Source organism: Myotis nattereri (genome assembly GCF_964212035.1).
Source record: "Myotis nattereri genome assembly, chromosome: 4".
NCBI lineage: Eukaryota > Metazoa > Chordata > Mammalia > Chiroptera > Vespertilionidae > Myotis > Myotis nattereri.
The window spans coordinates 73,349,159-73,375,187 of NC_138079.1; the positions used below are offsets into that span (position 1 = coordinate 73,349,159).

A 26,029-nucleotide genomic window follows, 5' to 3' on the forward strand; every position below is an offset into this window, starting at 1 on the left:
TAGGTAGGTGTTAGATGTTAAAGGTCTTAGAGAGAAGAGGTGGACACCATGGTAAATATGCATTCATCAAGGGCTTTCTTAATTGGAGAAAACAGCTGTATTTGTTCGGTTCTCCTTACTAGGTATTTAAGTTTCAATTGTCTAAATTGTAGGATCTCTACAATGAAATAAGAGCAGAAAGCAACTTTTCTCTGAAAGCGGATGCTCAATACTGTTATCAAAACCAGGGATTCTAGCTATCTCCATGTCCATATCAGAAATCCTAGATGTTAGAACTGAAATCCTAGATGTTAGAAATCCCAAGTTGTTAGAACAGGTATATAGTCATCTAGACCCTTTTGGTAATCGTAGAAGAGATTTTTGTTTCTATATAATATCTCAGTGGACAAGACAATGGCTTATTTTTTTATTAAAATAAATTGTCCAATGCAGAACACAAAACTGAACTTGAGGTGCTGGGCAAAGGCCTGTCTTATTGTGAACAATCGAGTGATGGTCCTTTGTGTAAGTCTTGCCTATTGAATTGGGTGAGATCTTTAATTGTAAGGAAGAAAGAGTTACCCATGCCATCACAAGAAGACAGGTCATTGTAACAGTATAGGCTGAACCTGACTTGGAGAGCCATCAGGAGCCAAGGCAACTCTTGCCTCACACAGACTTGTCTTGTTCTCCCAGATTATCAACCCCTGCATTCATCAAGGGCTTTCTTAGTTGGAGAAAACAGGTGGCTAGATTCTTTCCCAGATTTCTACAAAGGAAAAATTCCTAGTCATATGAAATGCAGTATTCCATTTCCTACCACCCCATTTCTGAAAGTCAGAGCTCTGTTAATTACTGTAAAGTGCATTTTCCATGCTTGTGGAATAGACATATCCACTATAACATCTTATTGAGTCTGAAAAATATGAAAATATGCCTGACCAGAAGGTACCTATAAAACATTTCTAAATATCTTGAACTCCTCTGAACATTACTTTCTAAAGAAAAGAGCTACTAGAATATCAGGAAATAGTTATTTTTTTCAGTTTTCTAATTCATAAAATAAGAGTGTGTGAGTTGGATGAGTCGCTAAACTCTCTCGCACTTGGCATATGATGATCCCATGATTTAATATTGTGGAGTGAGCCCAAGTCACCACAGGCTTGAGGATGACCTGCTAGAGATGGCAGGACTGCCTTTTGCATCTGCCAAGTTGCAGCAGCCTGCCCTCTTGATGTTTCTATGCCTCAGCCATCGATTTTGAACCGGGTGGTATGTCCTTTACCCCGAGACACGTCCACTCATCTTTTAAGGAGTTAAGTTGATCATATGGTGCAATCATCTGTCTCCAAATAAAAATAATCAATTAGGAAACGTAAAGCAAATTGTCCTCCTCTATGCATGTGAAAGATCACCTGCTCTGGTTCAAATTTCAGCTCCAACTCTCCCCAAGTTGTCTCTAAAGAAGAGGGTTGAGTCTTTCGGTAGATCCTCATCCCAGTTCTACCTCCCAGCCTGGCCTCGAGGCTCTGTTCCACCTCCTGCTCTAGGGATGCGGAAGGTTTCACTTTCTGCAAGGTCTGTCTGTTTTTGCAGCTAACACTTCACTCTGCTTTCCTTGGGTGCATTCTTGCTAGGTTGTAGGCATTGATTACATTTTTCTCTTCTTGCTCTTTAGGGGTCTTACTCCCTGCTTGCTCATGTGGAAAAAGTGTGGTGCAAATGTTCAGTCTGTCCCCGATGCCCCAGATGCCTTCATAAACAGTGCCCTGCTCCCCACATGACGGGTGAAACATTAAAGGAGCTGGCTGTTTTTATCCAACATTCCTTTAGCAGATTAGTTGGCATGTTCAGAAGGTGAAGGCAAATTTAATCCAGAAAAGTATAAAAGTTCATGACCAGCCCGAGCAAATAACTGGAAATAAAGCCTTTAAAAGGCTAAGGAGAGGTTCAAGGCTCTTTCAAACACATGATCATCTTTTGAAATGTCAGATTCCACTCACTAAACTCCATGCTGTTGTTTTTACCACTCTCATATTTTTTTTAACATTTTTCATTTTTCTATTTTAAAACAGTGAAATCCCATCCCCCTGCTTTCTGCCTGGGCCAAACATAACATGAAAACACCACAAAGACTCCGTGGGTAAAATGCAAAGGGATTCTGGTAACACACACCGACTGCTCTGTGTCTTTGCTTTCGAAAGTTTGTGTTCAGAGCCATCGGTGCCTTCCTTTGAATGTGGAAGAAGAGAAAGCTTTGCCTTCAAAACATGACCGATACGTGGTCAGAAAAATCAAGAGGGTGTCAGTTGTATTTTGGTGGGGTTCTCTTAGACTCGGCAGCTCAAGGTGTTGCCTCCTTTCGTAAGCCTGTTGATTGCAGGAGCTTTGGGATTAGGAAGGTCTGGTGGAAGCATTATAAGCTTAAAAGTGGGAGCTAGCTGTCTCACAAGTTCAACGTTTTATAATAATATTCTGGAAGCCTACAGACAGTATAACAAAGTAGCAAAAACATGGCCTGGGGCTCAAAAGACCTGGATTCTGGTTTCCACATGGGATCTGTCTAGCGGGGAGACTTTGAGGAGGTCCTCAAACTTTCAGCAAATCAACTCTCCCATCTATAGAACAGTAAGTAAAACAAGAGCAGTTCTGAGATAGCTTCCTGCTCTTACACTCTGCTGAGCATTCCCCTTCCACTGACTTCAGAGATCCATAGATTTTTCAGTTCACGCGGCATGGGAATTATCTCTTGATACGGTAACGGTGGTTATGTCCTGTCTTCACAATTTGGGGTTTTTGTTTCCCTCTGACTTTATATTAGATTTCTCCACATGATATTCCATTCATTCCAACTCTCGTTGTGTTTATAGGAAAAGATTCTTCTGTGGCTTCTTCAGTTCATGCAAGAACAAGGCATCTCGTTGGACGAAGTGGACCAGGATGGCAACAGTGCAGTGCATGTAGCCTCTCAGCACGGCTACCTCGGGTGCATCCAGGTACACAGGCCCTGCTGCTTGGAAGAACAGAATGCATTCATCAAGTAATAAAAAAAAGGAAATTTTGTTCAATCCATTGGGAGAATGGATTAAATCAGCTTTTCCTATTGTAGTAGATGATAAGAAATTATATAGTTATATTTGTATTTTCACAAATCCACACAGATATAAGCAGAATAGCCCTATAAGATTCTCCTTGAATGTCACAGGATGCTGAGGACAATAGACATTAAGTACCTCCATGTCCTCAAGACAGTGGGAAATCAGTACCAGACTGACAACTCTCAGTCTCACAAAGGGCAGACTGTTCTTGCTACCATTGGCACATAAAATAGGATGGATTTATGAAAAATAGGTATATGAAAAATAGGACAGATTTTTTAAGAATGGGTTAGAGCAGTGGTTCTCAACCTTCTGGCCCTTTAAATATAGTTCTTCATGTTGTGACCCAACCATAAAATTATTTTTGTTGCTACTTCATAACTGTAATGTTGCTACTGTTATGAATCGTAATGTAAATATCTGATATGCAGGATGGTCTTAGGCGACCCCTGTGAAAGGGTCGTTCGACCTCCAAAGGGGTCGCAACCCACAGGTTGAGAACCGCTGGGTTAGAGGCATTCTTTGGAGAAAGGAGCAGTGGGTTAGAGAGAGTGTGCTGTAGTCTTTCCCTGTAGCAGGACTGAGCTTCTCAAATGCATTTAAATGGGCCCAGAGTTGATGACAGGAAGGACTCAGCTATGGATCCCCTCAGCTGTTGGGCAGACTAGCCATGGCCTTGGTTGACCAGCCACTCTACCCGCGGGCCTCAGGGGGCCTCATCTTTTTAGCTGAGTATGCCTTACCAGTATTACTATAATCTGTGTGTGCAATGATGTAAAGAGGTTGGGGAACAGAGCCACAGGAGAGGGGAGGGAGGTTCTCCCCCTGCCCCAACCACATGAGGGGCATCAGAGAGGGCTTCTTAGAGAGGGTAGGATTTCCACAAGAGGAGTTGGCACCTTATCCCTCAGCCAAATGCAGAGCTGCACGAAATTGAGCTTGACCAGGTGCCGCCATCATAACAGCACACAGTAAGAGGACCAAGCAAGGGTCTTCATGCGAATGGAAAAGCCAGATAGACCTCTTCACCCAGAAAAAAGCATTCAGACTTCAAGTGACAAAGCCAAGAGAGAGGACAGCTGAAGAGTCGGGAAGAGCAGGCAGAAGAGGAGCGACAGTGTGACGGGAAGAAAGGCTGGGAATCAGAAACAGGGTTTAGATGTGGCCTTGAATTTAATTGATGAACAGGAATCACAATTACCAGAATCAGACCAGTGACACCATTCTTATCATTGAAAATGACTCAGCACCTGTGGCTTTGTTCCCACTCCTTGAGCAGAGCCGTTGAGAGCATGTGGTTGACAGCCAGGGTGAGAGAAAGTACTTCTACTTCACAAGTTCACGCAGTGCAAATACGTTATGTGGACATAACAACTCTAAGAAAGCAACACTCTTTGTTGCCTTATGTGTTGTTTCTTTTATTGCAAACTTAATGTGCTCATTTATTTAGCAGGTATTTATCAGGGTCCTACTGTGTGCAAGGCAGACTGTTTCTGATAAGAGAAAGCTGGCAGTGAGAACCAGTTGATCAGGAAAGTAGAGAGGACTCAGGAAATGACATGAGAAGATATGGAAAAGCTATAAAGTAAAAGGCAGAGAATGATTTTTTTTTTAAAGCAGCTCTCTAGAGTTTCCACCCACATACAACTGCTGTTTGGAGAGCTAAATTGATAGAAAATATTCCAAGTGTTCAAAAGTTCCCCCACTAATGTTGGCAAAGGATAAAACTTCTAATTTAAGGCCCCAAGTTGTAAAAGGAGTGATGAGAAATTGGAGAGAAATTTAAATTATTACCAGGATCTGCAGGAAGATGAAAGGAGTAGCATTATTTTTTGTGGAAGAAAAATAATCAAATAAAAATGGAAAACGTTATTTTTCCATTTAACAAAACACTCCAATATTTAATAGTCTTGAAATAAACTTTTTTATCAGCTAATAAATGATGAAAGCCAAAGAAAACCAGCTGATATCACCAATTCCATTTGAGATTTCAGTTATTTTTCTTTTTAATATGTGAGGAGAGGCAGTCTGTCCTTTCAGAACATTCATCACTCCACTTAGCACAAATGATACTTTTGGCGCTCGATACCATGGATGTGGAAACTTGGATAATCTTGGAAGCAGGTCTGTGTACTGGGTGTGATATTTAAAAAAAAATACAGAGACTGAGAGTAGAAGAGGGAGTGACCAAGGTTCCTTATGAGGTGGGAAGGGGACTGAGCTTGAAAAACATTGGAAAGAAAGCTGCAGAGGCCTGAGTCAAGGGAGTGATCCAGGCTGTGTTTGCACTGAGTGTCGGAGAGCTGGGAGAGCTCAGGCGAGGTGGTTCCCCTGCCTCTTGGGAGGGGGACGGGAGGCTTTCTGGCAGATTGACCTTTCATGGTGAGTGATCATAAGCTGAAAGGAAAACGAAGCTCCTCAATGACCCCTGAGTCTAAGTAGTCTAGGAATTTAAAAATTACAAGCATTGCTTGTGGGAAAAACATTACCTATTACCGAAGTAAATCCAGAAGTCTACAATCTCATGTTGACAGTGTCAAAGGATATGTCAGACTGTGGCAGTGGATTCGTGTTGGTGCCACAGCTTTTTGTGGCATCTAATGTCATCACAGTATAATGTGAAAGAAGTTTGCTGTTGGTTTTTAATTAATGATGTGAACCATGCTCGTTCAAATCTCTCTCTCCTCTACTAATGATACACTGGCCGGATTCCATAACTTTTTGCTTGCTTTTAACTATTAACATTTAATCCAAACCAGTTTAAAGTCTCAGTCTTATTTCTGATTGAAAGCATTCTCATCCCCAACCCAGATTGGACTCAGGGGTCAAGGGACTTGGCATGGGGGAGTGAGGCATGATCGGCTGTTTACTCGCCATGCTAGCTCCTATTCTCTCTCTTCTGGGCTCCAGTGCTGGGGAGAAAGTGGAGGTATGGAGAGAAAAAGCCCACTGTCTCTTTGCTTAACTGGGAAAGATCATGGCACGCTTCCTGAAAGCTGTCACTGCTTCCTCAGCTCACCGTGGTTCACTGCTGATGCCCTCTGTGGGCAGCCTTCAGGGGCTGACTTCTGAAGGGCACTGCAGTGGGGTATTCATAGGGCCCTCTGAGCCTCCCCACTGATACCTGACAGAGGAGATCTATACCCTCCTTCTTTCCCCACACAATTCTCTCTACTTGTGTTGCACCCCACTGCCTCTTGCTGCTAGAGAACCCTCCTATTTTTTTTTATCCTTACCCCATATGAAAGACAGAGAGAGAGAGAGAGAGAGAGAGAGAGAGAGAGAGAGAGAGAGAACATGGATTGGTTGCTTCCCTCCCGTAGGAACGTCAACCAGGGATTGAACCCAACCCAGATATGTACCCTGACCAGGAATCGAACCCACAACCTTTTTGGTGTATGGGACTTGCTCCAACCACTTGAGCCACCTGGCCAAGGCTGGAGAACCCTCCCATATTTGATGGGGTAATAACAGCCTGGCACCAAGCTCCCTTCTACCTCATCTGCTCAATCTATGAGACATACGCTTGCCATGGCACATGGTGGGAGTGCAGGCTGCTGCCCAACCCCGGCCATGTCATTTCATTCCAGTTCTTTTTATTCTTGATCAGGATCATTTAGGCTCAGCAACATGTCAAGTGTGCTGCCCAAGTCAGTCGGCACCGATAAACAAGTCCCACTCTCCTCCTGACAGGCATCCCCATGTTATGAGCCCACCCATTGAAAGGGATGAAGCATCTCCTCACAGACACCACTCTGCACTGCCCTGTGCCCTGCATGCCTCATAAAGGACAGGACCTGGCAGCAACCTCCTCCCCTCCCAGGCTCCTCCTCCTCCAGAACCTAGGTGGGGTTGCTGGTAGTAGGGCAGGAGGTGTCTGATATCGACTGCTGAAAGCTTGCCAGGTTGCCCCACCCTGTCCTGTTATGGGCTCTGGGAACTGGTTTTGGAATAACAGGAAATCTCCATTCAACCTTCTGTTACAGTCATTAAAAATGTTGAGAAGGAGGCCCTGATATGACCCCATGTCTCTGCCTTTCTGACAGACCTTGGTTGAGTACGGAGCAAATGTCACCATGCAGAACCACGCGGGGGACAAGCCCTCCCAGAGTGCCGAGCGCCACGGGCACACCCTGTGCTCCCGGTACCTGGTGGTGGTGGAGACCTGCATGTCACTGGCCTCTCAGGTGGTGAAGTTAACCAAGCAGCTGAAGGAGTAAGTGCCTATTCGCTCGCTGAGAACAAAGTCTGGCCCGTCATTCCTGTGCTTAGGTTTCAGCAGGTGCTTTGGGAAGCTCCCCGTGTGGGTTGCATGGGGACTTCCTTGCATTCTCATCTTCTTCTCTCCCTCCGTCCCAAATCCTCACAGCCAGCGTTCATGCTGAAGATGCCATCTCTGCAGAGGCCAAATGATGTTCACACAAATAAGAAAAATGCAAAGCAAGTTTTCTAAGCCAGGAATTTAAGCTGTTGGACAAAGAGAGAGAGCTCTCTCTGTGTGTTCCCATCTCAGGGCCAGATTAGAGGGCAGGCATGGAATCATCCCCCAACTTCTAAAGCTCATGAGAAAGAAAAGTGTAGAGATGGGCCACTTTCTCAGTTTTCTCAAAAAGAAAAATATATAGTTGGGAAATTACAGACAGTTAATCTGGTAACCATTACTAGTAAATTGTTATAAAAAGTCATCAGATGATTCATAAATCCTCAGAACATAAAATCTTATTCAGTCAACATGATATTACTCTGTCTAGCTACAGTCAGTTCTTTCACTATGAGATTGTTAAACTGCCACACATTGCATACCTCACTGTCAGGGAAGTTTTCTGGGATTGTTGTCAGGATAGGCTTGGATAAAGGGGGACTGGAGGACAGATAGGTCTTCGATGGGTTGAAGGATTAGGAGCAGACACCCGCCTGAGACCAAGGTCAGCCTTTGCAAAACACAGCAGTCAAGTTAGAGTTGCCATAGTGGGGACAGAATCACTAAGAATCAGAATCAGTATTTGAAATAACATTAACAGAATGGGATGATAAGCCTTAAAAATTAAATTTTAAAGGAAAATTATGAAGTGTATGCTTGGTGGAAGGCCTTAACTTATTGCAAGTGTAATTTATAAAAGCATGTGACAAGGCCTTGGACCCTTTGGCTCTTCTACAAGTTTGGCGAAACCTTGATCTCCCTACTTGTACTGTCTTGCCTTAGAGGTACAAGTTTCTGCATCCCTTCACCCCACCCCCTGCCAGTACATAGAATACTCTCTTTAAAGAGATTAGGCTTTTAATAGATGAAATATCCTATATAATAAAAGGATAATATGCAAATTTACCATCATGCCATCACACAAGATGGCCATCTCCATGTGGTCACAGGATGGCCACCACAAGATGGCCAGCAGGGGAGGGCAGTTAGGGGCAACCAGGATAGCAGTGGAGGGCAATTGGGAGCAACCAGGCTGGCAGGGGAGGGCAGTTGGGGGTGATCAGGCCTGCAGGGAAGGGAGGGCAGTTGGGAGGGACCAGGCCTGCAGGGGAGGGCAGTTAGGGATGACCAGGCCGGCAGAGGAGGGCAGTTGGGGGCAATCGGGCCATCAGGGGAGCAGTTAGGTGTCATTCAGGCTGGCAAGGGAGTGGTTAGGAGGTGATCAGGCTGGCAGGCAGAACAGTTAGGCCCAATCTCTGTGGGATCTGGCCTAAACCGGCAGTCGGACACCCGCCGAGGGGTCCCAGATTGGAGAGGGTACAGGCTGGGCTGAGGGATCCCCCCCCCCCTCCCATGCAAAAAATTCGTGCACCGGGCCTCTAGTATAATAATATTTTTAAATAATATGGTTCCTTGCAAGCATTCTTCACCCAGTTCCACAAAAAAAACAAAACTCCCCTGGGGCAAGCGAGCTAAGTGAGCTTGAAGGGCTGGCTGTAATTGAAGAGAAAATGCACACAAATTTCTAACTCAGTAAGTTATCTTCCCACAGCGAACATACATGTCTTTTTGTACACATCTTTTTGTACATGTGTAGGCATTCCTAAAACTAAGTTCCTAGAAAGGAAATTCTAGAACATAGGGCATACATATTCAAAATATAGAGAAATGCTACCTAATATCCTTCCCAAAATGTTGTGCCCATGTCCACTCCCCTCAGTAGTGTATAGACATAACCATAAAGAGGAAATTTAAAATGATCTAATAAAATGCTTTTTCTAAAGGGTCATATGAGAGAAGAGCTCACACAACATTCCCCCCAGACTCTGTACCACAGAGCCTGAGAGGCTTTCATGAGCTGGAATAGCTGTTTTATTGGTGAACTTTCCCGGTCAGAGTCGCAGCTGTTCTCTCTACTGATGATCCTGGGATAAAATACATGTGTACACTAATAGGCAGCAGTTCTTCCATTGTGCCCAAAGCTGAATGCTGTGGGCAGTTGTAGTTAGGCCAATGACAAAGTAAAATAGGATAGGTTACATGTAGACCCTAGTCCTTTTCTCACCATGTGCCTCAGTGAGGCTGGCAAACTAAAATGAGCAGAGATATCCACTTTGTATAGCCAGGGCACACTGTACCCTTCAGGCTCCAAGGCAGAAGGATGGATGGAAAACACTGGTTTTTCCAGTTCAAAATTCTGAGTGGGAGACATTCTTGAATGCTTTCGCCTATCAGGATACCTTTACCACTTCTAGTTAACAAACACAGTTACTGTTCAGCTCTGTTAGAAATCCTTATTTACAGCCTAAGTATTATGGTTTGAATTGTGACCCTCTCAAAAATCCTATGTAATAAAAGCCTAATAGCTAAGTGTCCGGTCGGCCGTTCAACCAATCAAAGTGTAATATGCTAATGATATGCTAAGGATGCTCAACCGCTTGCTATGACATGCACTAACCAATAGGGGGCAGACAGTCAACCAGTCAACCAATCACTATGATGTGCACTGACCACCAGGGGAAAGACGCTCTAACCGGTAGGTGAGCTTGCTGCTGGGGTCTGGCCAATCGGGACTGAGCAACATGGGCCAGACATGCCCTAGAGCCCTCCCGTGGTCCCATCCCAGCTGGCAAACCTCCCACATTCCTCCCTAGCCCCGATCGTGCACCAGTGGGGTCCCTTGGCCTGGCCTGCACCCTCTCACAATCCAGGACCCTTCAGGGGATGTCAGAGAGCCGGTTTCAGCCTAATTCCGCAGACCAGGCCCAGGGACCCTACTGGTGCATGAATTGGTGCACTTGGCCTCTAGTATATGATAATATGTTAGAGTCCTAACCCCTAGTACCTTAAAAAATGACCTTGTTTGGAGAGAGAGAAAGAGAGAGAGAGAGAGAGAGAGAGAGAGAGAGAGAGAGAGAGAGAGAGAAATATATGATAATATGTTGGAGTCCTAACCCTGAGTGCCTCAGAAAATGACCTTATTTGGAGAAAGAGAGAGAGAGAGATTTATAATCTTAAAAATGAGATTATACTGTACACAGTAACTTCCTTTTTTACTTAAGGAAAGTAAAATACACTTTATAAAGTATTCTCTCTTCTCTCTCTCTCTCTCTCTCTATATATATATATATATATATATATATATATTTCTTTGAAATTTTTAAAAGTTTCCCTAATTATAATTAGGGAAACTTTTAAAAATTTCAAAGAAATAGATATCCAATGTGTTATCATTTTAATAGTTCCGTTTATAGAAATAATTACAATATTTTTAACTCAGTCTTATTGATGAGCATTTAGGTTACTTACAGTTCTCCACCATATGAATAATAAATTTACATTCATTTTGGGTGCTTTTGATTGTATCTTTGGGAAATTTTCTCAACTGTCAGGATGAAGATTATGCACATTTATGAGGCTTTCAGATTTATAGCAACTTATTGTAAATTATCATGAAAAAATTTACACCTGATGATTCATAGTAGACACTGTGTACCAGAGAGTTTACTGCCTTGGTCTGTTTTCCCAGACAAACAGTGGAACGGGTCACACTACAACACCAGCTCCAGCAACTTCTAGAGGCCCAGAGATCCGAGGGCAAGTCACTCCTTTCTTCGCCCAGGTAATGCCAGGAACATCAGTGGATGGAGTCCTTACATCTCCTAAATCTCAGAGCCTTCTTTTGGACTTCCTTTTAATGTCTTTTAAGAAAATTACAACAGAACACATTTTAGCTTTATAAAGAGGAATAAGAATTCAGTAACCCAGGGAAAAGGCACTGGGCCTGGAGTCAGATGACCTGGTTTGTCTCTGCTCTGCCATTTCTTCGTTCAATGACTATGAACAAGTCATTTACTCTTTCAGGGTCTTTCATTTCTTCACCTATAAAATGGGAATAAGGATATATAGGCTCATTAGGTTGTTGAAGATGGAATAAATTGAGAAAAATCTGTGCAGGATTCATGCGCAAATAGTAAAGTAGTAGACAAATTTTGTCATTGTATGAGGTCTGAGGCATACTATACTTAGGTTACGGTTGGCCCTATGGAGTATTTGTGAATTGCTTTGAACAAACATTAAGTGATTATTCTTATTCCATTCTTACTGATTTGTAAGTTGTTAGTGGTAGTCAAGACCATGCCATGACTTGTGGCCGAGTCATTTTAACCCATTCGGAAATCATCCCAATGTGTCCTTCCTCCTCTTTTCAGTTCGCCATGCTCTCCCGCTTCCAGAAAGTCCCAGTGGAAATCCCCAGATACCGATGATGAGTCTGTAGCCAAAAGCAAACCAGGAGTCCAAGAGGGGATGCAGGTCCTTGCCAGCCTGTCAGCATCCAGCCGGGCCAGGGCTAAAGCAAAAGATGAAGATTCAGATAGAATCCTTCGCCAGTTACTGGGGAAAGACATCTCAGAGAATGTCTGCACCCAGGAAAAGCTGTCCTTGGAATTCCAGGATAGTCAGGCATCCTCTAGAAATTCCAAGAAGATCCCTCCGGAGAAGAGAGAACTGAAGTTAGCCCGACTGAGGCAGCTGATGCAGCGGTCACTGAGTGAGTCGGACACAGACTCCAACACCTCTGAGGACCCCAAGAGCACTCCCGTGAGGAAGGCTGAGCGGCCCAGGCCGCAGCCCATCGTGGAAAGTGCGGAGGCCATAGACAGCGCAGAAAGCTTACACTTGATGATCAAGAAACACACCTTGGCGTCAGGACGCAGGTTTCCTTTCGGGATCAAGGCCTCCAAATCTCTGGATGGCCACAGCCCATCTCCCACCTCAGAGAGCAGCGAACCAGACTTGGAATCCCATGGTCCAGGCTCAGGGACCACTCCCCCAAACCAGCCCTCTGGAGACCCCACTCTGCCCAGCCCTGACAGCATGGCTGCCCAGAAAGTGGCCACGAGTCCCAAGAGTGCCCTCAAGTCTCCGTCCTCCAAGCGCCGGACATCTCAGAACTTGAAACTCAGAGTCACCTTTGAGGAGCCCGTGGTGCAGATGGAGCAAACTGGCCTTGAACTCAATGGAGAGAAGGACAGAGATAAGGGCAGGACCCTCCAGCGGACCTCCACAAGTAGCGAATCAGGGGATCAGCTAAAAAGACCTTTTGGGACTTTCCGATCCATCATGGAGACACTCAGTGGCAACCAGAACAATAATAATAATTATCAGGCGGTCAACCAGCTGAAGACTTGCACACTGCCCTTAACCTCACTTGGAAGGAAGACGACAGACACCAAGGGAAACCCCGTGAGCTCTGCTAGCAAAGGAAAGAATAAGGCGGTGAGTGCTATTTGGAGGATCTCTCTTTTTCCTTTGAATTTTGTCATTCTTGACATTGCAGATTGCTGACCTTTGTCACCTTGAGGTAATCCCCAGAAAAATTCCAAAGGAATGGATGGAAAGCCAAATTTATGTGTTTCTTGTGAGATATGTTAGAGAACAGACCCTTTGCTATTCCTCTGGATAATACTCTGAGAGAAAGATTAAATAAATCACAGGAAATTACATTATGGTCTCTAAATTTCCCTAAACAGTTTGATCCTTGAGTATTAGGACTCCTTGACCACCAGTTGATGGGAAACCAGGCCCTTCCTGGGCATGGAGTCTGCCTCAGGAAGAGTTTGTTTTCCTCATGTGACTGGATGGTTTATTCCCAAGCCCAATTAAAGAGCGCATAAATAGAAACTCTATTTCTAAAGACTTAACTATTGGATACTGGAATGATCTTTAAAATAAATACACCACAGGGACCTCCACGTTGGCATTGTATGATGCGGGCCGCTGCGTGTGGATCAGGAGGCCGGAGCAGCTGAGTGCTTGCCAGCACACAGGGGGTGGCAGAGTGAGCCACGAACTACGTTTTATAATTGCATTTGTTGGAAAACCATGCACTATAATCTGTGGTTTAGATCCAGTGAATAAGAAACACGAGCATCTTTTAAGACAGTGTTTCCAGCATGCTCTGTGCATGCCATGCCCTCAAAAATGGTATGGCAGCCAAAATGCAAAACTCAGGAATGGAAGGGCCCAGAATATCCATCATACAATCTAGAGAGTCACACCCACATGATTTATTATTTGGTACAAGGTAAACTCCCAGCCAGGACTCAGAATTGTCTAATTCTTCTTGCGATAGCAACATCAAGTTTTAGTTACTATCTCTCTAATTAAATAAACCCCAATTGGTTTCCATCGTGAATTGCCTTCATTATGAAGAACTTCAGCTGTATCTGTTTCCTCTAGAAGAGTCACACTTGTGCCCCAAAAACCAGGCCCTTGGGGTTAAATATGGGCAAACATACATTGCTCAGATAAAACTATTCCAAGCAACTGAACGGGTTCTCTTGCTCAGGAGTACAAGGATGTTCTCAACAGTTCCCCACCACCACCACCACCACCAGCTCCTTAAAGTGCACACAAAGCTTCTAGTCTGCTCTCTCCCCTGCATGCCTCCCGTTCATTGAGACTTGCATGTGCTGAGCTTGCTGCATGTTTTCAGATGATGTTTAATTGCACCTCTAGGAGAAGGCCAGCAGCTGCGTCAGCCTTCCCTCTAACACGCTGACTGAAGAGCATCTACAAAAGTGCGCACGGTATGTGGGGTAGGGGATGCATAGCACAGGGGTGCCATGCCTTCGCTTTGAATTGCATGACCTTTTCTTGTCTATTTTTTAAATATATTTTTATTGATTTCAGAGAGGAAGGGAGAGGGAGAGAGAATCATTAATTGGATGCCTCCTGCACGCCCCCTACTGGGGATCAAGACCACAACGCAGGCATGTGCCCTGACCAGGAATCAAACCGTGACCTCCTGGTTCACAGGTTGATGCTCAACCACTGAGCTATGCTAGCCAGGCTGCATGACCTTTTAAATCATGGCCCTGGAGCCACTTAGCAGGGCTGACACAAAGGAAGAAGAAACCTATAGCCCTTCCCCCGAATAGAAGCAGGCAGACTTGTAACTGGCCCTTAGAGAGGAAGCAAGTGCCCTGTAGGAGGGCTTCATTCCAGCAGCAGAGGGCCCAGGAGTCTCCTCCGCTCACACACATGCTGTGTTTCCCAGTTGACTTTCGTTTTCAGTCTTTGTTTTCATGGAGTCAAGTACCAAGTAGGTACAGAAATTAAATTTCCTGTCATGGGTGAAATGGGTCAACCTCCAATCAGAATCAGAACTTTGAAGCAGAGCTGAGGGTTTCTTTCATTGTTGATCATAGACGGAAAGCTCATTTCATCGCTATCCTGCTGCCCCTGGGAGCAGCCGGGCCCTGCCATTCTGAAATTGCTCCAGCTTAGCATTCGGAACCACAGTGCCAGTCAGTAAGCCGGTCTCTTTCTCAGACAAAACCGTTACAAGTCGAAATGCATGGACTGTGCATAAAAGGGTCATGTTGAAGGTCACAGGTGGCTGGACGGCTCCCTGGGCAGAGTCCTCCCGGAGCCTAGCTTTGTTTCATCTTCCTGGGGGGGATATGCATTCCTCCCTGACAAGGTGGGGGACAGGGGGCAGGATAAGGAGAACAGTGGAGGGGAGTCAATGCAGGCAGTGCCCTAACTGGTTTATTTCAGAGGAGTTAAACCCAAACCCATTTTAAAGGGAGACTGTCACTTTTAAATCATTTAAATTTAATTAAACAAATCATTTAATTTAAAATTTAATTAAATTAAAAGTATGACACACCTTTTAGCCCTCTTCCAAAATCCTCCAAAATGTTTGTGTGTGTGTGTGTGTGTGTGTGTGTGTGTGTGTGGGTATGAATTTTAATTCCGAATACTAAGACAAGAGAAATGTCACTCTCCTTCCCTCCCCTCCTCTAAATCAAATGTAATCTTCTCCAGGTCTCTCTATTCAGGCTAGTACATCGCAGTCATTTTAGTGGGTGCCCCTAGGGGTCTCATTAATTCAGTAAATTGAAGGAAGTGCCTTGAATGTTCAGCATTTACTGGTCACCAGAGTTCTGCTTGGGGCAGGCTCACATGTTGCCTATGGCAGGGCTGCTTTGGCCACATAGGGGCCGGGAATCTTGGCCAGTGCTGACAGCGCAGTGCCTGGGGGTGGGGAGGGAACAGGAAAAATATCAGCTCCCTTCCCAGACATTGCGATTGGCACTTCTGTTTCTCCCAACCTACTTTTCCCACCCACATAACCTTCTCTGCCCCCATCGTAGGTTGGGTGTGTCTTCTGGCGCCTAGAAAATTCTGTTTTTGTCCTTGAACAGAAGTCCCCAATGATACCCTGAGGGAATGAAGTACAAAGACTGACCAACTCCTGTGGGTAGGGGGCTGGAGAGGACCCCTCATTTCTTCCAGGCTTCTTTAGCGCCTGGAAAAAAAGGACAGTATCACAGTAGATTCTCCTACCAGAAATAGTTCATCCTGTCTTCCTAGTACCAAGGGAATGAAGCTGAACAATGTACTATAGTAAGATGACAAAGATCAGAGCACAGCACGAGGTTGTGGGGCTACTTGGATATCTAACATGAGGTTAACAGTTCCCTAGTCAGTTTAAGAAGCAAGCCTTCTGAGGGCTGTTTCGAACCTATCAGATTCCCGGGCTTTTTAAATTAAATTTGGTTTCAGTGATAAATAGAAATCCAAAAGTAAACATATTCATTTTATTTGAATAAGCATCCTGGCCATTTCCATCCCTGCCTTATAAATTAACCTGCACTTTATTAAGTTTTCAGTTTGACTGCTTTGTTCATGCCGAGAGGGGAGATTTCTCTCTTTCACTCATAATCACCCAGAGGCAGAGACAGCCAGCCCAGGAAGGATGGGAATCTCTAACTGAAATAAGGATTCCTCTGAGAAATTAAGACTAGCATGGGAACATGGGCATGAAAAACACCTAATCAACTAGTGCCTGCTTCATTTTGCCTGTGGGGCCCACAGAGAAAGCATCCCATAGAAAGATGCAAGAAGGAAAGGAACCCAGGTGTTCATCCATCAGTGATGGCTTTACATCTTGTCCCTAGAACTTGCTTGAAGGCCAGATGGTCCCTCTCAGGTAGCAGGATTGCCAGGATCATATAACTTTGGAAACCAATGGCAGTCAGTGGGTTAGCATTGGCCCCACACATTATGGCACTAAATGGCCCTGTCAGTATAGCCCTGGGAGGAAGGATGAAACAGTGGGCCCCATTTCCAGGCATACACTGGAATCACATTTCAGTTCCAGAGAAATTTTTATTTTTCCTGGTAAATAAAAAATAGGGGCAATAAATGCAACATTTTAAAGAATGTCAGCACTGTGAGGGGGTTCTGTTTGCTATTTATTTTTCTAAATTGGTCACAGCTTGATAGAAAGAATCTAAATTTCTTTTCAATGCCTTTTAAAATTAGATTCAACTCTATTGCTTTGAACAGCTTTCCCAGTGTGTTTCAACTGCAGAGGATGACTTTGTTTATAACAGTCAGATTTATCTCTACTTTTTATTACAAAGGACAAATTGGTTTTGAGTTATTACAACTCCAAAGGAATGTTTGCAATTACTTGTCTTAAAATGTCAATAAGCCATCCATTTCCCAGAGTTTAAGTCTATCTGAGATCTTTAGCAAATGAAATGAGTATTGGTTCCAGTTATGAATGGGCAGAGGGCATTAGCCCTTGACCACTATCAGTCACACTGTCTCTGACCACGGTGGCACTGTGCCCTGAGGGGTGAACATCAGGAGACTCCTGATCCTAGAACCAACTTGATAATATACTCTCCTTTAAGACAGTAAGCAATAAACACCATGAGTGTGGATTTTACTATGAAGGAATTAGTCATACTCAGAATTATACATGTAGAGCCAAGAGCTAGCATCAAATATCAAGATCGTTCAGCAACCACACCAAACAGAGTGATATGTTTGGCCTGAGATAACGAGTGTATGTGGCAATGGTCGTCTGCTGTCTCCAACAGGAGATGAGTTCAGGGTTCCCACCCCCACCAGTTGGCAAGCATGTGCATACACACACACACACACATTTCTGTCCTTGTTGTTATATTATCAGAATATCATTCTAAACAGCAAAATGAGCAGAGATGTGGAAGACACTGGGAATGTAGAGGTGAGGCCCCGGCTGAAACCTGACCCTCAGCCCCACTGAGCAGCATTTCCAGATCCCGATGGAAACATGCATTCGGCCCAGAAAGGAATCCCTGATCCTACTGAGCAAGTGCATCTTTGCCATAATGTCTCTGGATATAATACAGTGGCCACATTTTAATCTTGCCTTAAGTGTTTGACCTCGAAGTATTTATTTTTAACCCATATGCTTTTTAAGGATCCTTGTCGGGGATGATTATATAAGTAGCCATGGGTACGTTTCTAGGCTCTCTGAGTATGTGTTGATTGCATAGTTCTAGAGCGCTCCGGAAAAGCAGACAGAATCTTCCCAATGTAACCGTTTAGGAAAGTTTGTTAAAGTGCTATTACTAAAAGGGTATTTTGTAACACGTACAGACATTAGACTTTCTGCTAAAAAAAACTATAGTTTCTAATTCTAAGCTTCATCTGAAGTATTTGTGTGTGTTTTTCATTTCTAATATACTAGCTCTGGGTCCAGAGCCAGTCAGTCAGGAGGAGTTGATTCCTGACTTGAGGTGATCAATCATCTTTACTCCAGAACCCATCCCTCCCCACCCCCACCCCAGAGCCTACCTGGTCTCCTTCCTTTCTACACCTCCCCAAGTTCCCCAGTGTTCTGTGTTCCCTGCACAGCTCTTGTCCCTCCCACCCCCATCTCTGCCTCCCTAGGGTTCAAATTTGATTCCAAGAGAAAATCTGCATTTCACACTGAAGCTTTGTCCATATGACTTGGAGGAAGGAAGGAGAGCCCAACCTTGAACCATTCCTCCAGACTCCATTAATTAACAGGATCTCCTCTGAAAGGAACCACAGCTGTACATTGCCGTTGGCTGTTGCCCAGTAGGATATTCTGTGTAGAGAGAAATGTCCGTGCTATGGGGAATGTTTAAAATGACTGGATCTTTCCAGCATCCAAGCACAATGTAGCAGACGCTTTCTGAAAGCTGCCAGAGCTCTCACGATGGATGAGAGCATGATTCATAAATGCAGCTTCTTTTCATAAGCTCCTTGCGCCCCCTGGGAAAAGTAGAAAGCATATTCCGACACAGAAAGGCAGTGAGTTTCATATAAAAGTAGGATGAGTTGAGACATAGGAAAAAGAAAAAAAGCTATTACAATGAAGATCCTATGTTCCGTCTTAAAGCACTGCCTTCGGAAGGCAAGGAATGAACATGCGGAACACTCATGAACTATAGGAAGGAGGGCAGGGGGAGACCTGCCTTGGAAACTTAAATCCTCCCACCGGAAATGCATTTCTTCCAGCATGCTAATCCTGATTTCAGTGTAGTCACCCAACTTAAGAACAAAACTCCCTTCACCCAACTCCACTCTCCTTGCCTCACTCCCCCAGGCTCCGGTTTTGAACTGTGTAACTCCAAAAGAGACACGTTCTAGTATGAGTCCTCACGGTACCATGTCTGCCACAGCTAGGATATCCTTGCACACTAAGAGAGCAGTGCCTGTCTGTAAACTCTCTTAAGGCTGGAGTTTTAAAGAATCAGCAAGTTACGTGAGGTTTAAAAGTACCAGACAGAGACTTTACTCAGCACCGTCCAGTACCTTCACCAAGCATCCCTGCTCCAACCACAGTCACTTGGGATTTTCCTTCCGACACAGAGACCAGTGCAGACACGGGATGTTACTGAGTTGCCAGCGCACGCATTTCAACAACATCGTCAGCTCTAAGCCATGCATTTTGCTGGGCCACAGTAAGGCATGGTGCCTTCATTCAGCGAGATCATAATCAAGAGAGAATTAAAAGAGGATACCATTAAAAAAATGGTGACTTCCATGAAAGGTCTAAGAACTTCATGAGAACAGGGACGCTGATGGCACTATCACACCCCCAGATGTATTCCAAGGTTCCAGCATGGTGGCTGGCACATGCTAGGAACTTCATACGTATTTGGAGAGAGGGAGATCTAGTGGGAAGAAATGGAAGAAGAGAGCAAACGCGGAGTAAAACAGAAGGAGAGGCTGTCATCTCACGGAAAGAATGGTGTGTTCTGTTTAAAGCTAGGCCTTCTGATTGCAAGTCCACCTACCAACAGGGAGTGTTGGTTTGGGTACTTGGGTTTTCATTCTTTGAACCAGAACCCCATTTTTTAGTAGCTGGAATTTGTAGATACGCTCTCTCACTAAAACTTGGAAGGGGGGCCACAAAAGTAGCAACGGTCCCCTATTTTGGTTATCAGTGGAAATGTAATGCATGCCCGTGGGCCATGTAAGACGAACCCTCTGAGTTGCTGTCTGGGCTATGGAACATGTAGTCAGCAAATTCAAGTACATGAAAAACTGTGATTTAAATTCAAGCCTTTTCTTCTTTCCAATTTTGGGCACTGAGAATGTGATTTTATATCCAAAAATGAAATCAAGGACCAGCAAATTATCTGAATAATTCATGCTAGAATTACTGAAATACTTTTGTTCTTTAGAATACTGGTAATTAAGGACTGAGTAATTGAAGGGTTCAGAGATGCTTGAATTAGCCTGATATTATTCAGATAAATGCCTCAAATTAACATTTTTCTGGGTGTATATTCAGCTCTAATCATTCTGGATTTGTCCTGCAGAAAGTGTTCTTTTTAGTGTTTTTGACCACAGTGTCTCTTATACTAAAGCAGAAATACTACACCTGTCTATTCTCCTTCCTGTTTCTGAAATATTATTGGCATTTTTGTTTGATATCATCTCCTCTCCCATTACCTTTATTCATTTAGGTTTATGCCTTTTTTTATGTCATTCCTTTTTTAATGTACTTTTGTAAGAAAATGTGTATTTAATCCACCGTGTTTAGTTGGAAGTCCTTAGAATATCTTTCAACCAGCTGGGTTTTTCCTTCTCCCTTTCTTACCCATGGACAACTCTCTGTAGTTCTATTCAGAGGAATACATAAAATTAAGAATTACATCTTTCATATTGTGACAATAATCAAGTACTTATTAAAACACTAAGAATATGCCCTGGCAAGTTTGGCTCAGTGGATAGAGTGTCGGCCTGCGGACTTAAGGGTCCTGGGTTTGATTCCGGTCCAGGGCCTACCTCATTTGTATGCTCCTCCCCGGCCTGGGCCCTGGTCAGGGTTCAGGCAGGAGGCAACCAATTGATGTTTCTCTCACATCAGTATTTCTCTCTGTATTTCCTTTGCTCTTCCACTCTCTCTAAAAATCAGTGGAAAAATAGCCTTGGGTGAGGATAAAAAATAATAATACATGATTTTGAGACTATAAGACCACACTTGGGGTTCTCCATTCAATTATGCCCTCTTGTTAGCAAGGACCATTATTACCAGAGAGAGTTTGTTTTTGTCTGATGTAGCAACAAGGAGGAATTGGTAATATGGAGGCTTTCTGGCTCTCAAGATATCACTCCTTTCTGGAAGATTTTATCCCGAGGATGGGACTAATATCCCATGAAAATGAATGCATCTACCCAGAGGGCAATTCACCTAAAAAACAAAAATGTTCCAAGTGTTCAGCTGGTACTTCTTTGCACAGACTTACTAGGTATGAAGTATTGAGGGGAAAACAGCATTATTGTTCCCTGGTTTCTTCTTTTCCCTATAGATTTACCTAGTTGTGTTCTTCTAACATATACTACTCAGTAATCACACACTCACAGAAAAAGCATCTTCTTTAAATGATTAATAACTTTAAATTGCCCTAGCCAGTTTGCTCAGTGGATGGAGCGTCAGCCCATAAACTGAAGGGTTGCGAGTTTGATTCCAATCAAGGGCATGCACCTGGGTTGCAGACTTCATCCTGGCTGACTGGGGCACCTGCTGGAGGCAACCAATCAATGTGTCTTTGTCACGTCGATGTTTCTCTCTCACTGTCTCTCCCCGTCCCTTCCACTCTCTCTAAAAATGAATGGAAAAATATCCTCAGGTGAGGATTAACCAAAACAACAAGAAGCTATTAAGCTTATTGGAGAATAAAAGGTGTCATCAGTGAACCCATGTAAATAAAATATAAATATTTCATGTTTCCACTAAATTAGCAGTATTATACATACTTTCTATTTTGTTTGTGATAAAATTCACTTGACTATAGAATTTCACCTGGATTCCAATCAGCAGTTGGAATTGAGAATTTAAAAGTGTTCACTCCGTGTGTTATGACATGTTTTTTACTTATTTTTCAAAGAGTGGTTTATATAAAAAGAGAATAATTTGCCTACTAGAATGAAGTGTTCTTCAGTGTGGTTTGTGTGAGGATAACTTCCATTTTTGGTGAATTGGTTAGTGGTATTGTCTTGTAACTTGACCGTCATTTTATCTAATTTTGGCCTCGTGGTTTCTCTTCTGCTTAGGCATAATGACCTCAATAGAAGAATGAAGAAATCCTACAGCATAAAGCACATTGCTGAGCCAGAGCCAAAAGAACTCTTCTTGTAAATCACTTTTTTATCATCGCTGCCCTCTGGACACCATTGGAAACTGGACTCTCCTCTGTGGAAATAGAACCATGGGAACAATGCCTCGCCAGCAGCAGAACAGAGTATCAGGATGCCTTAAATCTATAGTGGTAGCCTATAGAAGACACATTTTGGGGGGTGATATTTGTATATATAACTTGTTTTTAAAGAGACATTCACTGACGCCATTTTGTATTTCATCAATTGCATGAGTGTTCGCTAATGTTGATTGAACTTCCCTTTCTCCATAATATGGGCAGTTTGGGCTCGACATCTCAATGAGACCAGGCCAGTGGTATTGTTTTCTGTCAAGAACGTTTTTCTGGCATTTCTACTTTTTGTGTAAAGAAAATAAAACAATGTTAACAGCCACCTATAAGCTGGGGACATCTACTTTCTAATAAATCTCTGATCTGATTTCTAAGGGACTCTGAGAGTATTTTGATTGCTGCTATTTTATTTCAGGAACAAACTGCCCAGTTTAGCTGTGTTCCCACAGGGATCAAATAAAACATTCTAGTTTTCATTAAGTACTAAAGGATCAGACAAGTATATAAAATAAGTCAATTCCTCTGTCTGTTCAAATCGCAGCGTTGACATGAGAAAATACTAATGACAACTGAGGATTTAGCCCCTTCTTGGGTCGCTTTTTCTTCTGCCTCTCGCACATTATGAAGCCAGTCTAATCCCTTTAGGAGACAGCGTGGAGCCTGAGTTTATAACAGCCCTATTGATGTTGCTTTTTCAGTCCGTGGATGGAAGCAGTAAGTTCCATGAGATTTCATCCTATCACGTAAAAGTATATTTCTGTTGAAACTTCAAGAGTTTTATTTGCAATGTGTTGGCAGAGCCTGCCTACAAGAGGCCCTGTCAGATTTTAGTATTAATGTGCAATATATTCTTACCAGTAGGAAGGAGCGCTGTATGCCATGAATAAACAGTTACTAGCAATGTCACTGCAGTCAAATGTGGAGCATTCTGTATTCTGTGGACAAAATAAACCAAGGGACCAAATTAAGTGGTCATTATGCATATGTGGGCCATTTGAAAAACTTGGTCTTCATGAGATGCAGTGAGGTAAGAAGAAAGAGCTAATATTTAAGTGTCTTTTATGCACCAACCTCACTTATGTGCAGACATTACTCCCATTTTATAAACTAGAACATTAAAGTTCAGAAAGTTTAAGTCCTGTGTCCAAGGTAAATGGAAGAATTGGCTTTAGTACACATTTTCTCACCATCTCCATTACACTTTATTCATCTGTCCAGCACTATGCTATCTCCTTAGTACATTGCCCACTGGACTAGCACACAGGGAGCAGGAGTTGTGGTGTTGGCTCTACTTGTGGACAATTCTTTGGTCTTGGGTAAAAGATACTGCCTCCTTGGTAAACCTGGGAAAGGCGAGCCTGGACTACATACACGTAGGTTCCTTCCAGCTTACAGAGCAGCATGTCTATAAATGTCGGCCCATTTGCTGTGTTCTTGTCCTGTGAGTTTCTGTTGTTGGAACCTGGCTCCATGTGTGGTTGTGCGTTTCTCACATTGTCTTTTTGTCCAATGAGATGCCCTGTTCTGATTTTGGCCCCTTGGCCTCCTGTGCCCCCTTTGATTGCTTCCTCAGATTTCACTGCTCTGTTCTAGTGCTTGAGCCTCTACTAGAGAATATATGGCAAGCACACATGGAATTTAGATTCCTGTGTTTTCTGCTTGGTATAGAGGAGGTGATGCTGGGATCACACAAGGGCCAACCTTAGGGACTTAGCTCTAGAAGGGGGTCCACAAAGAAAGGACACCCTGAGAGTGCTGTCTCCCCCAGAGGCCCCAGTTTTGTTCTTAGACAGTGGTTCTAAACTTGAATGTTGAGGTTGAGCTGGGTATCCTGCAGATTTTATAAGCCAGACACAGAGTTCCCAATTAAATATAGCAAAGAGCATCTCTAGAGTTTGAAAGAGAGAGATACCACCTCAACTTAGAAAACTCTGGCAATTTGACGATTAACACTATCATTTAAAACACCACAGTAGTAAGCAAAGAAAAGCAAAGAATTTGTAAAAGGTAAAACAGGGAAGTTGAGCAGATTCAGATGAGCCAGACTGCAAGACAATGCACTGAGTGGTGGATGCTGCCGCTAGGACACTGAAAAGGCAGGGCCTTAAAGCTTATGCGGAAAATATCCTTACCATCAAGTTCCTTATGAAGGGGATACATTGTTTGCTTGAACTTCATAGAAATGATATTTTCCTTACCGTAAACCTGGTTTTATACAGAATTTAAAAAAATGAAAACATGTCTGTATAGAAATCAAGACATTCACATGTTAAAATGTTTCCTTTTAGTAAGGAGAGCTTTGCGGTGCCGGCCCCAACCCCTCCCTTTGGGGCAGTAAGTTGGGGAAAGCTCTGTCTGCATGTCTAATTACATGCAGTGGAGCAGGAAACAGCTCCTTTGTAAAAAAAACTATCACAACATCTGTCAGCATCTTTTAAAGACTGGCTTCTTTTATGTCACTAAAGGGACTTGTATTGCCAAAGTTCAACACATCAAATGAAGAATGTTTCTTAGAAACGATAACGAGAAACAAAAAACCTTCACCACTTTGGGTGGATTGAGTTCCAATTATTTAGTCTCATAAAACATTTAGTATCAAGACATCAATCCTTATAAGAATGTTCTAGATGTACAGCACAGGGATGGGAGCAGGGACAAACCATCAAAGGGTATCTCCAAGTAAATTTTTAGAATTGTGGTGTTTTTTTCCTCAAAATAGATATTCATAAGCAACATCCGGTCCAGGCTAGAGGAAATAACTACAAAATAAATATTGAAATCATTCTCTGAAAGACTCCCTGATGTAAATTAGGTTAAATGTTATTTCTTCAGATGCCACCTTTATGCTTAATGTGAAGTTGATAAAGTAAAGATAAGGAATTCGTTTCAACAGGGTTATTACCATTTTTCCCCATAGAAATAATGTTCATTTTGTCTATTGCCTATAACTCTCATTTGTTGATAGGTTTGTCTATATGTTCTGTGTTATCTCTGGTATTATTTTCCTTTACTCTTTTACTATTGTACAGTTTTCTATAATTTTTCCTGTTTCCTATGAGACCATAAGTGTGTTAATCTTTGTGTCACCTCTTTCAGAGGATGGTAATTATCTAACAATTTTTTCAATACCCTTATATCCATCTTTTTTTCCTTCTTATTCTTCCCAATTTTTCTTCTTCCGCCCCTTTCTCCTTCCTTTTCTCTCTTTCCCTCTCCCCTGCCTTCCCTTATTCTCTCTCCCCCTTCATATTTGCTATTATCTCCACTCCCTTTTCCCCTCTCTCTTTTCTGCCCTCAGTTCCCAAGATCTCTAAACCCTTTATATAAGCTCATCCTTGTAAGAAGCTGGCAAAGGAATTGCAGTAAATAGAAATGTGCTAGACCCATGTTTTTTTTAAAATATATATTTTATTGATTTTTTACAGAGAAGAAGGGAGAGGGATAGAGAGTTAGAAACATCAATGAGAGAGAAACATTGATCAGCTGCCTCCTACACACCCCCTACTGGGGATATGCCTGCAACCAAGGTACATGCCCTTGACCAGAATCGAACCTGGGACTCTCTATCCACTGAACCAAACCGGTTAGGGCCTGACCCATATTTACAGTGAAAAGCAAATCACCTCTCCGCCTTCCCAGAGCCTATAAGTAGAACAAGCATCTTTCTATATGCTGATATATTCAACAGACTCCTATCAAGCCCATACCAAGAATGCAGGCTCTTCTTGGATAGAAAAGCCCCAGACCTAGGTACCAACCATAGTGGGGCATATAAGGATAAATACCGCTACCAAACTGCATGTGGAGGGATAGTGGGGGAGAACTATTCTAACTGGTGTTTACAGTGGTTCTCAAACTTTGCTGCACATTAAGATCACCTGGGGGAGCTCTTAAAAACCTGATGCCCAAACTGAACCCCATAACAAATAAATCCTGCTCTTTGAGGGGAACGCAAGTATCTGCATTTATAAAAACTTCCCCAAGATTCCAAT

At 43.2% G+C, this 26,029-nt stretch overlaps 1 protein-coding gene across 2 annotated transcripts in view; it reads left to right on the top strand.

Annotated features, from left to right (window-relative positions):
• SNCAIP (synuclein alpha interacting protein) overlaps positions 1 to 22,416 on the top strand; it is a 141,448-nt gene extending 119,032 nt beyond the window's left edge. For both annotated transcript variants that reach the window (XM_081088890.1, XM_081088891.1), the window contains exons 7-12: positions 2,850 to 2,975; positions 7,124 to 7,293; positions 11,027 to 11,119; positions 11,709 to 12,777; positions 14,020 to 14,090; positions 21,883 to 22,416. In XM_081088890.1, coding sequence (XP_080945016.1) covers positions 2,850 to 2,975; positions 7,124 to 7,293; positions 11,027 to 11,119; positions 11,709 to 12,777; positions 14,020 to 14,090; positions 21,883 to 21,967 — 1,614 coding nt within the window. In that variant the 3' untranslated portion in view covers positions 21,968 to 22,416. The remainder of the gene's footprint in view (positions 1 to 2,849; positions 2,976 to 7,123; positions 7,294 to 11,026; positions 11,120 to 11,708; positions 12,778 to 14,019; positions 14,091 to 21,882) is intronic.
• The last annotated feature ends 3,613 nt before the right edge of the window (positions 22,417 to 26,029 follow it).